Genomic DNA, 15,946 nt, shown 5'->3' on the forward strand with positions numbered 1-15,946 from the left:
ATTTGTCGAGGTTATTTTTAGATCTCAGACATGCGCATTGCCAACCACCTGCAAAATCAAAGGCGAGCGGTGTCTCATAATGAGGCATTATGCAAATGTGATGGCTACGTCAATCGCCAGCCTCTGACGTCACGTCTGGTTGACGTCACCGCGCTAGGGACTGTTGTGACAGCGCGCATGGCGTACAGACTGGAAATTGCCAGAAAGAAACAAGTTCTAACACACACGATCCGGATGGAACGAGTCAGACGAACGGCGTGCACTTAAACGTTCACAACGCGTATTTTTGGCGGGCTTTTGCGAAGATATTTTGACGGCGTGACAGTGCGGCATATGGTTCAAGACAGCTGGACGTTTGTTTCAGTATCGCTTCTTATTTGCAGTTTGACAACATCTTTATTACAGAATTCCCGAACGAAATTCTTAAGGTAAGCTTTCTACTTAATACATATTATCCAACAAATATAGTAGGTTTTATAAAAAAAAAATTAAATTTATCTTCGCTCGGTTTAAAAATGTAACTTTGGACATATCCATCTGCTGATGAACGCGTAATACGCCGTTTGCAATTTTTTGAGGTAATCTCTGTTGTGCAGGTACACGGCAGGCCTATGTCAAACTTGTGTTTCTCCAAATTACGCCTTGGTCTATTATTAGTGAACTCAATTTACAATATTGATTGAATTTTACAATCTTATATACAATTCTGCGATGTGCATTATGCGAATGTATGTGAAAAGTACCGAACCACTGAATTTGCTTAGAATATAATTATTTAGACATGGAAGCAGAAATTTCAGCTGAAGGAATAAGTCTTTCATCCATATACGATACTTTTTGATGCAGAAATTGAAAGTCAGTTGGAATTCGATGTGTTTGTGCATATGGAAACTAATTTTGCTAGTGTAAACAAAAGGTTTGGACATGGACGAGCTAAGAGTTGCCAGTACCGGGTCTTTAATTATTCCTATGAAATAACATTTATATTCAGGTTGATAATTATATAACTTTACTAGATAGATGTATAAATGTGCCCTTGCTTAAAATGCACATTTTTTGTTTCCTTTTAAACTTTGTTCCGTTTGTTACAGGATCTGTAAAATATTTTGAAAAAAAAGGGGAAATTATTTGATGATGGCAAAATTTAGTCCTTGAATTGCCAATATCCGTGTTTGGCTTTTAGCACCGTTTGCAGAAAGAGGTAATTTTCCCTTCGCATTCGCAAATCATTTGGTGTGAACATTGAGTGGGCGGAGTGCCCATCACCGGGTGGGGGGACGAATAAAATGACAGCAATTAAATCATGTACGCTCAGAGAACATTGGCGAAATTAACTTATCACCTAACCAGCTTTCATGATCTAACACGTCCGCGTATGCGCATACAGCATTGCTACATACGTACGTGAGGTTCGCACGTGTAAGCCTATGCGCCTTCATCAACAACGCCAGCAGAAGCAAGCACTTCTGGTGCGCCCCGGCGCCAGTATATTGCGAAACACCACATCAATACTTGCCTCAAAAGCTGTTTCCTAAAAATAATATCCCCTACTATTTCCAAAAAGTTAATTTACGGAGGAATAATAATTAATATCGAAGGGAAGTCCAGCGTGATTTTGGTATACATGGCCGGAAGCTATTTTTTGTGTCGTTTTGTTAATTAGGGGAGATGAGAAACCGTCTTGCTTGTAAACACGCCCACGCGTCCGAAACCGCAACCGACAAGGTTGTGATTGGCTGCAGCTCTGAATGTGACGTATCGGAAATCCCCTGTGCTTATAATGACAGATTAATGGGGAAATACTACTAATACGCACGTACGATATAATCAACCACAAATAACAATATTTTAATAAAATTCCAGGTCTATATCCATCAGGCCTAAAATAAAATTAAAAATCATTCTCGTTCAAAGTAAAAAAAAAGAAGAAGAATTTTGTCCCAGGTTTGATAAGGTTTTGTTTCATTGCTATAGCGCAGGCATGAGATTTTTTTTATCTGAAATCAGACTTTTTTTAATCTGAAAGACATTATCAGTATAGAAAGAAATGCATCTTTCAGACCTTTCATAAATAATTTTGAGACTTTTTATTAATTGACAATCTCATCCCCGACAGTGTGAGGTATTTAAGGGGAAAACAAACAAAAAAATCTCCAAAATTATCGCTACACATCACCAGTCACATCTTCATATAAAATTATTCTTGTTTGTCGCATTTCTCCTTCAAAATGGACAGCAAGTCTCTATTTCTGTCAACATCATCTTCATGTTCCGAGAATAGACCATTATGCATGGCCAATTGCAATGCACACGGCGGCAGACTGTGGTCTATATTCACTGAGTGACTCACGTCTACAGTCGAGACTATTGAAGAAGACAATACGGGGAAAAAAATCTACACTTTCCCTGGCGTCCTCGGGCAGTAAAAAAAATTGTATTTATGAGCTACCCAGACGGCAGTATGCTCCACGATTTTCGGCATATACCCACAAATAACACGCGTTCATTTAGAATTCTTAATTTGCACAGTAATTATTTTTCGGCTGTAGAATATATCATACAAATATATATAACATGTATTTTGTAGCCAAAAAAAGGAAGAAAAAGAAATAGTGTTTATGTTACGAAATAGAATCACATGATAATTACAAGTGAGATATCGCATTCGTACGAAAGAGTCACCTTTTTTGTTTTGAGAAAACGGAAAGTTGAATTTACCTAAATAGAAAACCTATGTTCTTAATTGTACCAACGGCCTTCCTGACACACGCACGTTTAAAAAAAAATCAAGAACGTTTCCAACTCGGCATCTTCCAGCAAAAATCATTGAAGAGTTTTCTTCAGGAGGTCGTGGGTTCGAGTCCCACCTAGGAGGTTCGAGTCCCACCCACGAGGTGAGCAGGAGGTCGTGCGTTCGAGTCCCACCCGAGTAATCTTTTTCCAACTTTCACTCGGGAGGTAACACACTGAGTATATACAGTGTTTAAACGTCGGCGAAGGGCAAAACCTATAATTTGATTTATATCACCCCGACCCAAAAAAAAAATCCATCTTATAATAGAAGAATTTTGCTTCCATTTTTTTTCTGCAAACGGCATCATTTCGTTCTTGGACAATTAAATAAGTATTTAACAAAAGTGCGTGTGTAAATTGTCATCACTAAAAGATATTGATGAGGTCGACCGTCATCTCGTGCTGAATTGTCGATCGTGAAAGGTTCAGTTGGAAATTGTGATCTTGAAGTTGATAAGCTCGGAGCGCGCGTACACGAAGGCCTAAAAGATGCGGGGATGAATTTTTATGAATGAAAAGGGGGCTATGACGTCATTGAAAGCGTGGGCGCACGCAGCGTAGGATGAGGGGAGAACCCGTCTGTGAAATGTGAGTAATTGCGCAATATTTCCGTTCGGAGCCAAAATTTGACGAGACGAGGTTTGCGTGGGAGGAGGATGCGGCATGGCGAGGTGGTGGTTAGGGTGGAAATACGGGCGATTGAAGGGGGGGGGGTGGATGGAGGGGGCGACCGGGCGAGAGGACATCAGGCACGATTCGAGGGGAGGATTTTTGCAGCTAGGAGTGGGAGTTGAAGACGTGAATGGAGGGGGGGGGATTTGTGATTGCGTAGGAAGTGTAAGAGTGCATTGATGCAGTGTTGAAATAGCTCGTGTGGTTTGGTAAATCAAATTAATGACATGCATTTTAATGAAATGCTGAATTAATGCTTTGTTTGAGGACGGGCGGGTTTCAGACTGCCTAGTGCTGCGTAAAGCATGGATGTGTAGAATCCATTTGGCAAAAGTATCCCCAACATTTCGATTTCTTTACATCCACTTTTGACGTATGAAAGAAAATTTACCGCTTATTAACTTAACAACAATCTATACAAAATAAGATACCACATGCGGGATAATGTAGTAAAGACTAAAACGAATTTTAACTGTAACTGAAAAGCGATATCAGATATCGAACAAAATATAAACAATACCTTAATAGTGCTGTACAAATCGGCAAGCGGAATAAAGTCCCTGAAAAGGTATATTTTGTCAGAAGATATAAATAATAAATTGCTAATGATTTCACAGGAAGTGAAAGTGGAAAATGCAGAGCCAAAATTGTCGACTTTTTACGAGTGGTAAAATTAAATTTTGAATATAACGCCTATATTAAACCTTAAAAAAAACCGCTTAGCTTAAATTTTATATAGGCCGAAATTAATTATGGTTTATTGAAATTAACAATCAAAAAATATTAATTTGAGCCCACTGCAATTTCCTCCTTTTACTTATTTATTTATCGATATATTAGGCTATATCTTTTTCTTTCTTTTAAGTGGGTGACTCAGTGTCCGTAGAAATAAAGTAAGCTGCTTTGAGCGTTTCTCAATTTCTGTACTGGATGAGTAAACATGCGGGGGTGGGTTCCAAAAAAAAATGAAAAAAGGTTTTAACCACAAACGGTCAGGTTTACTTATTACACGCATCGTGCTTTAATGAGTTTGCAACAGTGGATAATCTACTTTTTACCTATGTTGCACTTTTTTTAAATGAGTTTTGTAATTATTAACTTGTTATCAGTTTGTATGCGACTATACGCATGCGCAGTAGCACGAGTGCAAATTTATCACGAGTATATTTTCAGCACGGCTAACTGTGCCCGGGTTCAGGTTACGCCTTTTGCGCAACACGGATACCGAAGTCCATCGTGTTACACACAAACAACTTCTGCTTTGGTTTTTCAGGGGAAAGTTTATTACTTGTTTAATCATTTGAGGAAAAGGATGTTGATATTAATGTTTTGAATGAGCGTAGGTGTTGCCCATTCGCAATTAATGTTCTTGTTTGTGTCCGCGTTTCGAAGATCGATGACATTTAAAAACGCTTCATGTTTGTTTTTGCAACTGGCAGAACTCCGTAACTTTTCGAAACTCGGAAATTAATCTTCGCGGTTTTGTCCTTTTAACCTGACAAAACTGATCCCTGAAATGTGATCGTGATGTTTCCAACTTTTACATAATATCAAAACAAAAACACCTCCGTGGATTTCAATACACAGTCGAAACTGATCACGTAACTCCGGAATAAACTGGATCAGCCCTGCCCCCACAACAACAAAAAAGACAGAAAATGTGTGACAAATGGTTTATACACACCCCACCCACACAAGAAACATAATACAATCTTTCCTAGAAGAAAACAAACTGCCCCGAAAAGTGCATGCACTTTTTAAGTAACCCTAACAGTCCTGAATTCTCCCATTTTAATACGATTAAGAGAAAAAAACCATGATTATTGTGCCGTAGCTGTTGAAAGAACTGATGATGGACAAATAATAACTCGCTTTAACCGTAGAGGGCGTTGTACCACCAACCGTTGTAATGACAACGGTTGTGTCATTATGGTTTGATTGTCAATAGACGGGCAGTTGGTAGTCATATTATTTTTTTATCAAAATTAAGCTCACATTAAAAAAAAAAGATATGACTTTTTCAATAAAAAAAATACCAGTCACCAGCGGATAAGTTCAAATACGGTGCATCATAACATGAAACTTGACCTATATCCATAAAACAAGATTTTAGTAATATTATACTGAAATTTCAGTCTGGGCATGCAATAGAAGAGTTGAAAATCCCCTTGTAAAACTTGTCATTGTATCATGAAAATGACGTCATACTTGCAATTGAGTGCACGGTGAATTCCCCAAAATGTGGAAAATTACTGCAATATTATTGCACAACCATCGCGACACACGGTAACTCACCTACTGAATATTCATGAGCGATAAATATGTTGTCGGGGCCAATCCATTACTTAGCCAATCAGATCGGCAGAACGGCAAACAATCGTATAAGCTGCACTTGCCCCGGGGTATATAAGTTCGCGCATCAGTTAGTGCCGTAAAAAGTAGCGCGTGTTTGGAGCTTTCCCCTGGAATTTTCTGTTATTTTTTTCAGGAAACTATTATTCATTTCCCTGAGTTCAGAAGGTTGTGTGTAATAAGTGAGTGTCAGGGCGTCAGTTATTGCAGCAATTTGAAGGGAAATTGCTAAACAGCTGTTTCGGCGGATGATTATTTAGAGGTCGGTGAGTGAATCGGTCCCAGCTGATAGAGCTGACATCTGCATTCTGGTTCTGACAAGTGCAGACAAGCAGTGCCTATGTGCGATAGTTTCATACGGACATAACTTTCCACTGCACAGAGTTTTAATTTCTCAGTTACCTCACTTGATTTTGTGTCATTTGTGCTTCCTTTCTCTGTCCATTCCTCCAGCTGTCACTGCTTGGAAAGACCGGAATACCGTCCTAAAACGAAGCAGCAATATTATCACCATGGCCTCTACCGATTCCTCGACGCGTTTCCAGGTGCTGAGTTTCGAGCAAGTCAGCCGACTGGACCACGTACTGCGGGACACCATGACCGTGCACGGTAGGGGTAACTTTCCAACTTTGGACATAAATCTTTTGGAATTAATCGATGTGGTGCGGGAGAAACTTGAAGACGGGGGTGTTCAAGTTAGAGGGGTCAGGCTGAACGGTGGGGCGGCCAGCCACATTCTCTGCGCCTCGGAACACCAGTCTTACAACGATGTCGATCTGATTTTCGGAGTCGACTTGTCTCGGACTGAGAACACTCACATCATCAAGGAGGCAGTCTTCACCTCCTTGCTGAACTTTCTGCCCGAGGGAGTCAGCAAGGCCAAGATGAGCTCCTGTACCTTGCAGGAGGCTTACGTCCAGAAGATGGTCAAGATCTACACCGAGAATGACCGCTGGAGCCTCATCTCCCTCTCCAACCACACGGGCAAGAACGTGGAACTCAAGTTTGTCGACCGGATGAGGCGTCAGTTTGAATTCAGTGTGGATTCATTCCAGATCATCCTGGACTCCCTCCTCTTCTTCTACAAGCTGTCTGAAATCCCCATGAACTCCAATTTCTACCCGACAGTCATCGGAGAGAGCGTGTTTGGAAACTTCGACGAGGCGCTGTACCATCTCAACAACAAGCTGATCGCGACGCGGAATCCAGAGGAGATACGCGGAGGCGGGCTCCTGAAGTACTGCAACCTCCTGGTCCGGAAATACCTCCCAGCTAGCCGCGAGGAGATCAAGATCCTGGAGAGATACATGTGCTCGCGGTTTTTCATCGACTTCAGCGAGCTGCCTCAGCAGCAGCAGAAGCTGGAGAGCTACCTGAATGACCACTTTGTCGGGGACAACATCAGTAAATACGAGTATCTGATGATCTTGCACAAAGTGGTGGACTGCAGCACGGTCTGCCTCATGGGACACGAGAGGAGGCAGACGCTGACCCTCATCGCCGACTTGGCGCAAGAGGTTCAGCGATCGCTGGCCTTCCAGCACCAGCAACAACATCGGCCGCAGGTGTTCAGCAGCCTGCGACAGCAGCAGCATTTCCACCAGTACCACAACAGCAACAACCACCACCATCAGCACCATCGCCAGCTGGCAGCCCCCACGATGCACCACCACCGACACCAGCCGTTTATTCAGTACAACTACAAGCAGGGAGGCTACTACCCATCTAACGCCTACTACGGTCACAAGGCCACTCACCATAACGGCTACACAAACTATAACACCAATCTGATGCATGCTTACTAAAGCAAAGGCGTTACTGCCTAACACCCCTCTACCAGTAAACTCATGTGTATTGTGGATACAATGGACAAAAGAGGTGAAAAACTAAAATACCAATCACCATGGAAACCTGACTTGCCAACACCTTCGTGGAAGGATGTAACTGATTTCAATTTCTTCCAAGATTGGACCTACATGTATCTGTACATTTTAAAAGTATTAAAAAACAAGTGCCGACATAATATGTGTTAAAAAGATCCACAAAAACAGCAATCTTGTATCTTTACATTTCGGTTCCATGTTATGCATTCCAATTTGTTGCTTCTTTTTTTGTGAACAGAAACTTATACACTGTTCTTATGCTCTGATGGTGTTTGATTGTGTAGACACAGAATGCATTGAAAAGTTTGGCATTGAAGTTTGAAACAGGATGCAGTTAAATCCTTCCGAAAGGTGCTCAAAGTGTGTGACATAGGAAAGTTGAAAAGAAAATTGTATTTTACTCGGACGAAGGGAGCCTAAAACTCTGCTAAATCTTACTTATCTCGAGTGCTTACTGCAATGACAATAGATCTTCCTTACTTGCAAAAAAGAAAAACTTATCAAAAATTGTATAAATTGTAAATTGTCTTTTGAAAAAAAAAGGAAAAAATTGTTTTGTTTTTAAGTCAAAAGTTAAGTGTTTTCCGTTTTGGAATGCTTGGGACCTTTTTTTGTGGCTTGTGGTGATTACGCAATCCTTCTATAAATAGATATCTTGACCTTTGATGTGTTCAGTGTCCAAAGTTTGAAGGTCCCAATTGTTTGGGGAACATGTAGTTCCGTCTATCGGACAGGGAAAAATACAGAAATCTGCAAATTTTGCAAATAGCAAGCATCAATCAGGTTTTTTTTTTAAGTATAGGTTAAAATTAAACACGATTTCGTTTCATGGATCATGCCTGCAGGGGTGAAAGCTATAGCGGCCCAAAAAAAGTCCCTGTGCGCATTTTCAAAGTTTGATTTTATGCTAAAGGCCAAAACAAAAAATTGTTTTCACTAATTCAAAACTTACAAAAAAACATGCTTTTTAAAGTTGCTTGTCCATTGCCAGGTTTTAGTTCACTTGAACAATTGTTGCTATCAGAAGCTGGAGTAGAGTGACAATATCTTTGTAAAGTTGTATTGTTTGCTTTTACTTTGTTTTGGCTGTGAAAATTAGTTAAACTGTCTTGGTCATTCAGAATTCGTGAGATATTGTAAATTTTAAATTTACAGATATTGAGATATAACTGAAGCATCGCCAATGCACAAAAAGTACCAGGGTTCATGTTGTGTATTTAAAATGTAACAACTTTTACACGGTATGAACTACGCCTGAAAATGTTCCAATAAGGATACAAAATGCTGTTCTGTATGTTTGTTTAAGTTGGCTTCTTGTGGTGCTGTTTTGTGGAAAACAAGTTTCTGCATACAAATTTTTAAAAAATGGTCCAAAGTTAAGAATAGAGTGTTTCAAAGACATGCATGTAACTTACTTGAGCTTACAAGTCCAGAAACACTTCAGTGGCCTAAATTTCGTCACAAGATTATTTTCCTTCAAATACGTGCATACACAAAGTGAAACAATTTTGTCGTTTGTGTACAGCGCTGGCCTTTCCATTCAAATGATCCATTCCTATATCATCACAGGCAGTTCGTTTTACAGAAAGAAATTGTAATGTGTTTTCTTAAATTTATTCTTAGGTGTGTTTATAAAGTTAAGTGGTTGTCTGTAATTGACTGTCCTTTCGTCAAAAACCAATTGGAAAATTGTCAAGGTAGCACAAAACGTTGAGCTAGTGACTAGTGAGAGCCTAGACAGTGTGTACCCTTTCAAACTGGCCAAATCTGTGTGGATGCACAAACACAAATGACTTTGTCCTTCAAAATCCCCAGGTCTTTTGAGGAGTGGGTTGTTTTGTCAACTCAAAGCCCATGCCCTTTGATTTTTTTAAACCAAAAATCCATTACTTCCGGCATTTAACTTGATAAGCTGTCTTTTTTCTCAACTGCATACTAAAAGCATTTTGCGTTTGACGCCTCAAACCAAAGCCAACCGTTCCCGAGCGTAAATGGTATTCAACTGATACAAACTTTTCTAAGTAAAGTAGTCGATCACAGTGTCAAAATCTTGTTCGATTTTGCTTCTTTGTCCTCAATTACAATGGTTTCTTTTCGCAACTTTAAAAGTGAAATATGAAGTAAAACATATTTTTTATCAGCTAGGATTGGCCTTGGGCTGTCACTGTTGGTATGCAGTTGATCTCACAACTGTTTTTTTTTGTGCTGCTTATGCTACTCTGTTCAATCGCTTTAATATTCAATGCTCGTTAATTTTTTTTCAACTTTCTACAGTTTTTATGTCCAATATTAAGGCTCTTAATCTGCTACAGTACAGATCCCAGATGGACTCGTTAAAAACATTGAAAAATATTCAAGTAACAAATCCTTGAATTTGAAAACCCATCCAACCCAAAAATTTGCAAGGTTGTTAATTACATTATTCAAGTTTAAATTGGTCTGTTCTTTTTTCTTCTTTTTTACCTGACAAACGCCTGTAGAAAACGTTTCATAGCTGGGCAGTTTGTACCTGCTGTTTCAAATAAAAAACACCCACACCGTGTCACGGTGTGGTGTGGACCAACTCATCCGTCACAAAAAACTCGCTGGATCGGAAATGATCTGCAAGGCGGCAGACATTTATTACTGCATGTATTTCCTCGCTTCAGGAGATTCCAGCATTTTCTGTTGGTGGGTGATGTTCCACTGCAAATTGAGTGCGAAAAAAATTGAGCGTGAAACATTTGGATTCATTAGCCTGGTGGTGTTTTGATCAAGTTTCGCTCATGCGGTGAATTAGTAGCACAGTCGTGTCCGCGAGAAGATTCAAGTCGGGTTTCGTTTTGTGACAAATGTGTATGCAAGACATTCAAGTAATATGGCAAGAAATACTCATTAGGTTTCACTTTTGTCAAAAAAAAAAATTGATTACCAAGTAATAAGGTCATAACTAGCAGGTAAAGAACCTGATGGTCTTATCTTATAAATATTCGAAGATTGGCAATTTACATAATACCCTGACCGGTTATATGCAAATTGAAGTGGAATATCTTTGCCCACACAATGGGTTCAATTGACGTATGTGGACAGATGATCATATTATTTGCACACAATTTAGGAGAAAAGTTTAGTGCTCATTTGAGCTACCTTGCTTAGTCGGTGATGGTTGATGTTAATTTTGTCATGAAATCTTGTTTACATTTATCCGGTTAGCTGGAGTGGAACAGCAAGTAATGCATTTTCTGTCTTGTAGTCGGATGGCTAAGTAGCACCACTGGACACACTACATTTTCCATGTCCCCACCAGAGCAAGCTGGAAAACAAATTTATCATCACCCAAACTTTAATAACTCTTTATTAACTGGGCATGCGGTCTTGGGATGCTGTTTCTAAAAGTGCGCATGAGAACAGAGCACATGCATATAGATTTTGTACTGCACAATATATCTGATGTTCTCAGATGATTTGACCAATCAGCAAGAAAGAGAAGAGGACTGAACAAAAGTTTTCTTGAAGGCATCTTACACTTTTTGATTTATGTGAAGTTAAGAACCCTGAACTTACATGATATATGTTTTTACGTTTCACGTTCTTATGTTTCACAGTGTCGAGGGCAAGCATGTTAAAATATTCGTCTAGGTTACTGCACTTGCAATTTGGTTGACCTTCGAAAGGAATACTTTCTGACATTGTATATTTTGTTTCGTTCTGTGGTGTGGTTTACCCGCAGTTTGAATTCCGTGGATGGATTATGCATGCTGTTTCTCATTAGATCCCTGGGTCGTAAACAAAAAAATTCAATTTCATGCTTGTATTGTTTTCCTGCTGGGAATGCAGTTTCGCCAAACGAATTTGTTTAAATCTTTGTTGGAACGTTTAATGCATTTATAGAAATTCCAATTGTACCTGTACATTAATGCTTTCTCGGCACCGAATCGAACACTTGTTGCAAAAATGATTGATCTTTGCCGTATATATGCGTCACAACTCAAATTCTCCAAACTTACCCTATTTTATTCGAAAAATCAATTTCCACATGTCAATGGTCTATTGTTAGCTACCATTCATAACTATGGTTGTGCAGGGTAGAAATGACGCATGGAACAGGTTATGAGACCGACATCAATAGTGTAACACCGTTGCAATTGTGTCCTGCGCAAATCTGGGCTGCAGCGATCAATTTTTGCAACACGTGTGCCGCCCGATTCCGTATTTAAACAGTAAACATATGCTGATATATATGTAAGGTCAACTTCTCTTAATACAAACTCAACCGGACCAATCCAAAATGTTTGTTTTATCAGTGCTTGTCCCATTCATTGTGCACATAAATGCACAGTTGGAATGAAGGCTTTCACTTTAACCAGTAACAGAGTCTGTATACCAGTGTAAAAGCACACTAGGTACATAAATATTCAACCTTTTTAACTGCAAACTGAGGTGTCCACTTACAATTTCAAAAATATCAAGGGACGCACTGTGAATTGAATAACAGCAGCCAAGGTCATGCTAGAGGTCAGAGGTTACAAGGCTGACCTCCCCAGCAGTAATGGCACTTCCTTGCTAATCCCATTGGATTTCCCTGTAAAAGGGTGTTTGTTGCACTCCTGCCCTGGTAAAACTTGAACATGCGTCCTTGCCCTAGGATACAGCATTGTAGTGTATACATTTTCATATTTGACTAATTTCAGTTCATTGCAATCCATTGTGGTGAAACTTGAATTCTTGCACAAAATTTTGGTATGAATCATTGAATAGACCAGGCTGTTCTTGTTGGCTTTTCTGGAAAAATCCTGCAAGGAATTTTCTTTTGGTGTTAACTGAACTGAAACACTCCTTTGTTTGCCCGACTAGAAAAGTCTGGCAAGAACTTTTGCTTTGAGCTGAGCAGGCTTGATGTATTTGCTTTGCCAGAAATATTCTGTCAAAAAGTTTTGAATGTAGTGTGAACAAGTGTGTTAGTGTTTGCCATGCCAGAAGAAAAAATCCTGCAAGATCTTCTAGAAAATATTGTATTTGTAAAACTTCTTAAATAATAAACCTTTCAGTTTCTGGTCCTGAAATTTCCATCTTGTGTAACTGTTATGAAAGCAATAGGGTGAACATTATACAAGTTTCGATCCAATGAGTAATGTTCATAACATGGTGTTCAGTACGTGGTCCCCCAGTATCGGTATACGACCATGGAGGTTAGTGTTCATTGTACATGCGTGTATGTATGCAGTTGTGTAAGAGACGTACATGTACTACCGTTTGTTAAAAATATTTTAAATTAAACTGCTTAGCAGCACTGTTATCAGATATCACAGATTGCAATGCAGTTCGGTTTATTTGCTTAAGTGTTTTGGGAAATCCAAGTTATCGGAGAGGTCAAAGGTCGTTTCCATTACTAATGATGTTTGCCACTTTGTCGTTTTCAGCTGTAAGGAGTTTTACTCGAAAGTATAAACAAAAACGAGTCGGAAAACAAGCCAATTTTAATGCATTTGCTCATTTTGCTTACGCAGTGTATGTGTCTAGTTAAAGAGGCAACGTGAAAAAAAGTGTTTCACATTGTAATTACGCTTTGCAGCTTTATTTGCTACGCAAAAAAAAATGGCCGAAATTCAGTCTGAAGTAAAATCCATCTCTTTGTATTTTGGCTTTTGTCCCGTTTTTTTTTCAGTAGGTTAAACAAGAAAATCTTATTAACTCAAAAGTAAAAAAAAAAAAAGGCAAAAAAATAGTATTTCCTTCTTAAACTGTTCCATTGCCATTTTGTGCCTCTTTAAATAATACCGACTTACTTGCATGTATCTTATTGCTTAAAGGAACTTTCATTTTCAAAGATTGTTTGGTTGATAACCCCAGTTCTTTTCGTTTTATTTCCTCCTTAAAAAAAGTATTTTAGCCTTGTAAGACTCCATTTGACGTTACTAAGTTATTAAGTGAAATAAACATAAATAAATTAGCAATATTGAAACTGCTGCAGGTTACAAATGTAACTCTGACATTTCATTTAACCTTTTGTGAAATTTTAAAATTGCGAAAATGAACTTGTTCAAGTGAATGCTTTCGAAGGATCTGAATGATGGATTTTTCTTTTTTATTATCAACACTTGTATTTTGAATTAACTTAAGTCAGCATTTGCATAAAAAAAGTGACCAAATTGTTAACGTGATTGTCCTTGGTAGATAGGGCACAATGTCAGGCGGTTGTCAATATTTGTAGCTCATCGGAAAAAAATAGCTGTTGGTTATGAAAATATGTGAAATATTGGCATAATGCCAACAAGATAAATATGCATATTGGAACTCTTTTATTGTACAAAATTTCCATAACAAGTCTGTATTGAATGTATGAAAAATATGACAAGAGTCAACAACTGGGTATTAAGTTTGGATTTTTTTTTAATTATTTTTTTATTTTTTTTGTTTCTGGATGGTGAGAAACATTTGTTCATCTTGAGCTCCTGGATGGCCCAAGAAACAAACCTCAAGATTTGTATGGCCAAGTGAAAGTATCATTGAACAGGCTATGAAATTATTTTGTTTTTTTATATTTTTCAGATCGAATTATTTTATTTTATTCATACTTTGCGTGATGTTTACCATTTAAGACAATCCAATCTGATGCAAGAAATGGTCAATTTAGTTCTCTTCTTTGAGTCCTTAACAAAAAAGTTTTATTTTTGACTTGAAAATTCACTAGTAAGTAAACTGATATTTTAATGGAAACAGTTGGTGTTTGCATCTCTTTTTTGTGCTTAAAAAGTCAAGTTATGGAGTAATTGTTTAATGATATTGTATTTAATTAGCTGTAAGGGTTAATTTTGTGTGTTTAACAAAAACAAAACCACAAATTAGAATAACTTATCAGCACAACTCTTTCCACATTGGAAATATGTCACGTCATTTTTATTGTTCATTAAATCAATCTTGGTTGTATATATGCCTGCAAAAAGGTTCATTTAAATCCAGTTTGTTAATAGACTTTCACAAACATGGTAATGACTTTGCTTTGGGTTTTATACCTGGATGCAAAATTCTGATCCATGTTTCACATCAAAAATCTGGCAGAAAACGCTCTCGAATTTAAGTTTATGAACAGAAAAATATATATTGTAATAAAACCATATATATTGTAATAAAAAAGAAAGGAAAAAAGTGACACACTTGTTTTTATATTTGCTTAAATTTGTGCATGTTAAAAGCCCCTTAAATTTTGAACCAACTAGTGTGAACCAATTCTGGTGTCTATTTTAACAGAATATTTTGTGGAAATATATTTGTTCTGGTTAAATCTCTGCAGGGTTATAAAACAAAAACCAAACAAACGGTCAAAGAAAAATGCTGCAAAAAGCTAACTAAGCCTGTTAAAAAAACTACTTTTATGACTGGCATTTTTGCTCTATATTTTTGCAGGAGTTCAGAAAATTCCACTTCCCAGTTAAAAATAAATTTGATGAAATTATCTTATGAACAAATAGTTTAAAACCAACGCTACAGTTAGCAGGAGTAACTCCCGTTCCTAGTAACATAAGGGTAAACATGTCGAATGGGCATGCGCGCGGACTTAAAAACTTTTTTGAATTCACTTGCCGTGTAATACCGTCTTTACAAGGGCGCATGCGCGTGGACTTAAACTATTTTTTTTTTAATTGCGTCAATCGGACCGAATATTTATATATTACTTCCAAACATTTGTAAGTAAGAAGAGCGTGTTGGCCTAGCGGTAGGCACTCTGACGCTCATGCCGGCGCCCCTGGTTCGAATCCCGGCGATGTTTCTCAGAGGACTTTTTACTTCTTTTTAGTTTATACTTTATATAAAAAAGTAATAAAATTCTATTTATTTTATTTTATTTTATATAGTTGGGGTAGACGAGCGATACAGAACTCGGACCAGCCGCAGGTTTCCCTGCAGCCAGTCCGAGTTGCCGCGGCCGGGACTCGAACCAGGGGCACCGGCTTACCCGCTGGGACCTCTACCGGGTGCGCTATCTGGGTCCCCCCGTTGAAACTACACTTCCAATAATTAAAACCCTTAGAATCAACTTAAATAAAAAACATAAAATACGGCCCTGGGTTTCGAACCCGGGTCTCCAGATCAGAAATTCTGCGCCTTACCGCCAGGCCACCGGCACTTCTTGAATTTTTTTTTCGAATTTTAAATATATCAAGTATCGATTTGTACTTAGTAATAAAACCAAAATTTGGAACTCCGGCAGATAGTCGATTCCGCGATCTCTGAGCTAGGAGCGGAAGGATTTTACCACGATGCCACCA

The 15,946-nt window shown here is 38.5% G+C and overlaps 1 protein-coding gene across 3 annotated transcripts; it reads left to right on the forward strand.

The window, feature by feature from the left end:
* The first annotated feature begins 230 nt into the window (after positions 1–230).
* Positions 231–14,829, forward strand: LOC119746268 (terminal nucleotidyltransferase 5C-like). Of its 3 annotated transcripts, none has more exons than XM_038223109.1 (2): positions 231–428; positions 6,271–14,829. In XM_038223109.1, the coding sequence occupies exon 2, from the start codon at positions 6,330–6,332 to the stop codon at positions 7,620–7,622; it is 1,293 nt and encodes a 430-aa protein (XP_038079037.1). In that variant the 5' UTR covers positions 231–428; positions 6,271–6,329; the 3' UTR covers positions 7,623–14,829. The 3 variants fall into 3 exon arrangements, with proteins under 3 accessions (XP_038079037.1, XP_038079036.1, XP_038079038.1); XM_038223108.1 differs by lacking the exon at positions 231–428 and adding an exon at positions 5,893–6,083; XM_038223110.1 differs by lacking the exon at positions 231–428 and adding an exon at positions 5,893–6,079.
* Positions 14,830–15,946: the final 1,117 nt, after the last annotated feature.

Source organism: Patiria miniata, unplaced genomic scaffold, assembly GCF_015706575.1.
Source record: "Patiria miniata isolate m_02_andy unplaced genomic scaffold, ASM1570657v1 HiC_scaffold_7, whole genome shotgun sequence".
Taxonomy (NCBI): domain Eukaryota; kingdom Metazoa; phylum Echinodermata; class Asteroidea; order Valvatida; family Asterinidae; genus Patiria; species Patiria miniata.

What these genes read in the sequence shown, in the direction of transcription:
- LOC119746268 (XM_038223109.1), top strand. Translation starts at nt 6,330, where the DNA reads ATGGCCTCTACCGATTCCTCGACGCGTTTCCAGGTGCTGAGTTTCGAG.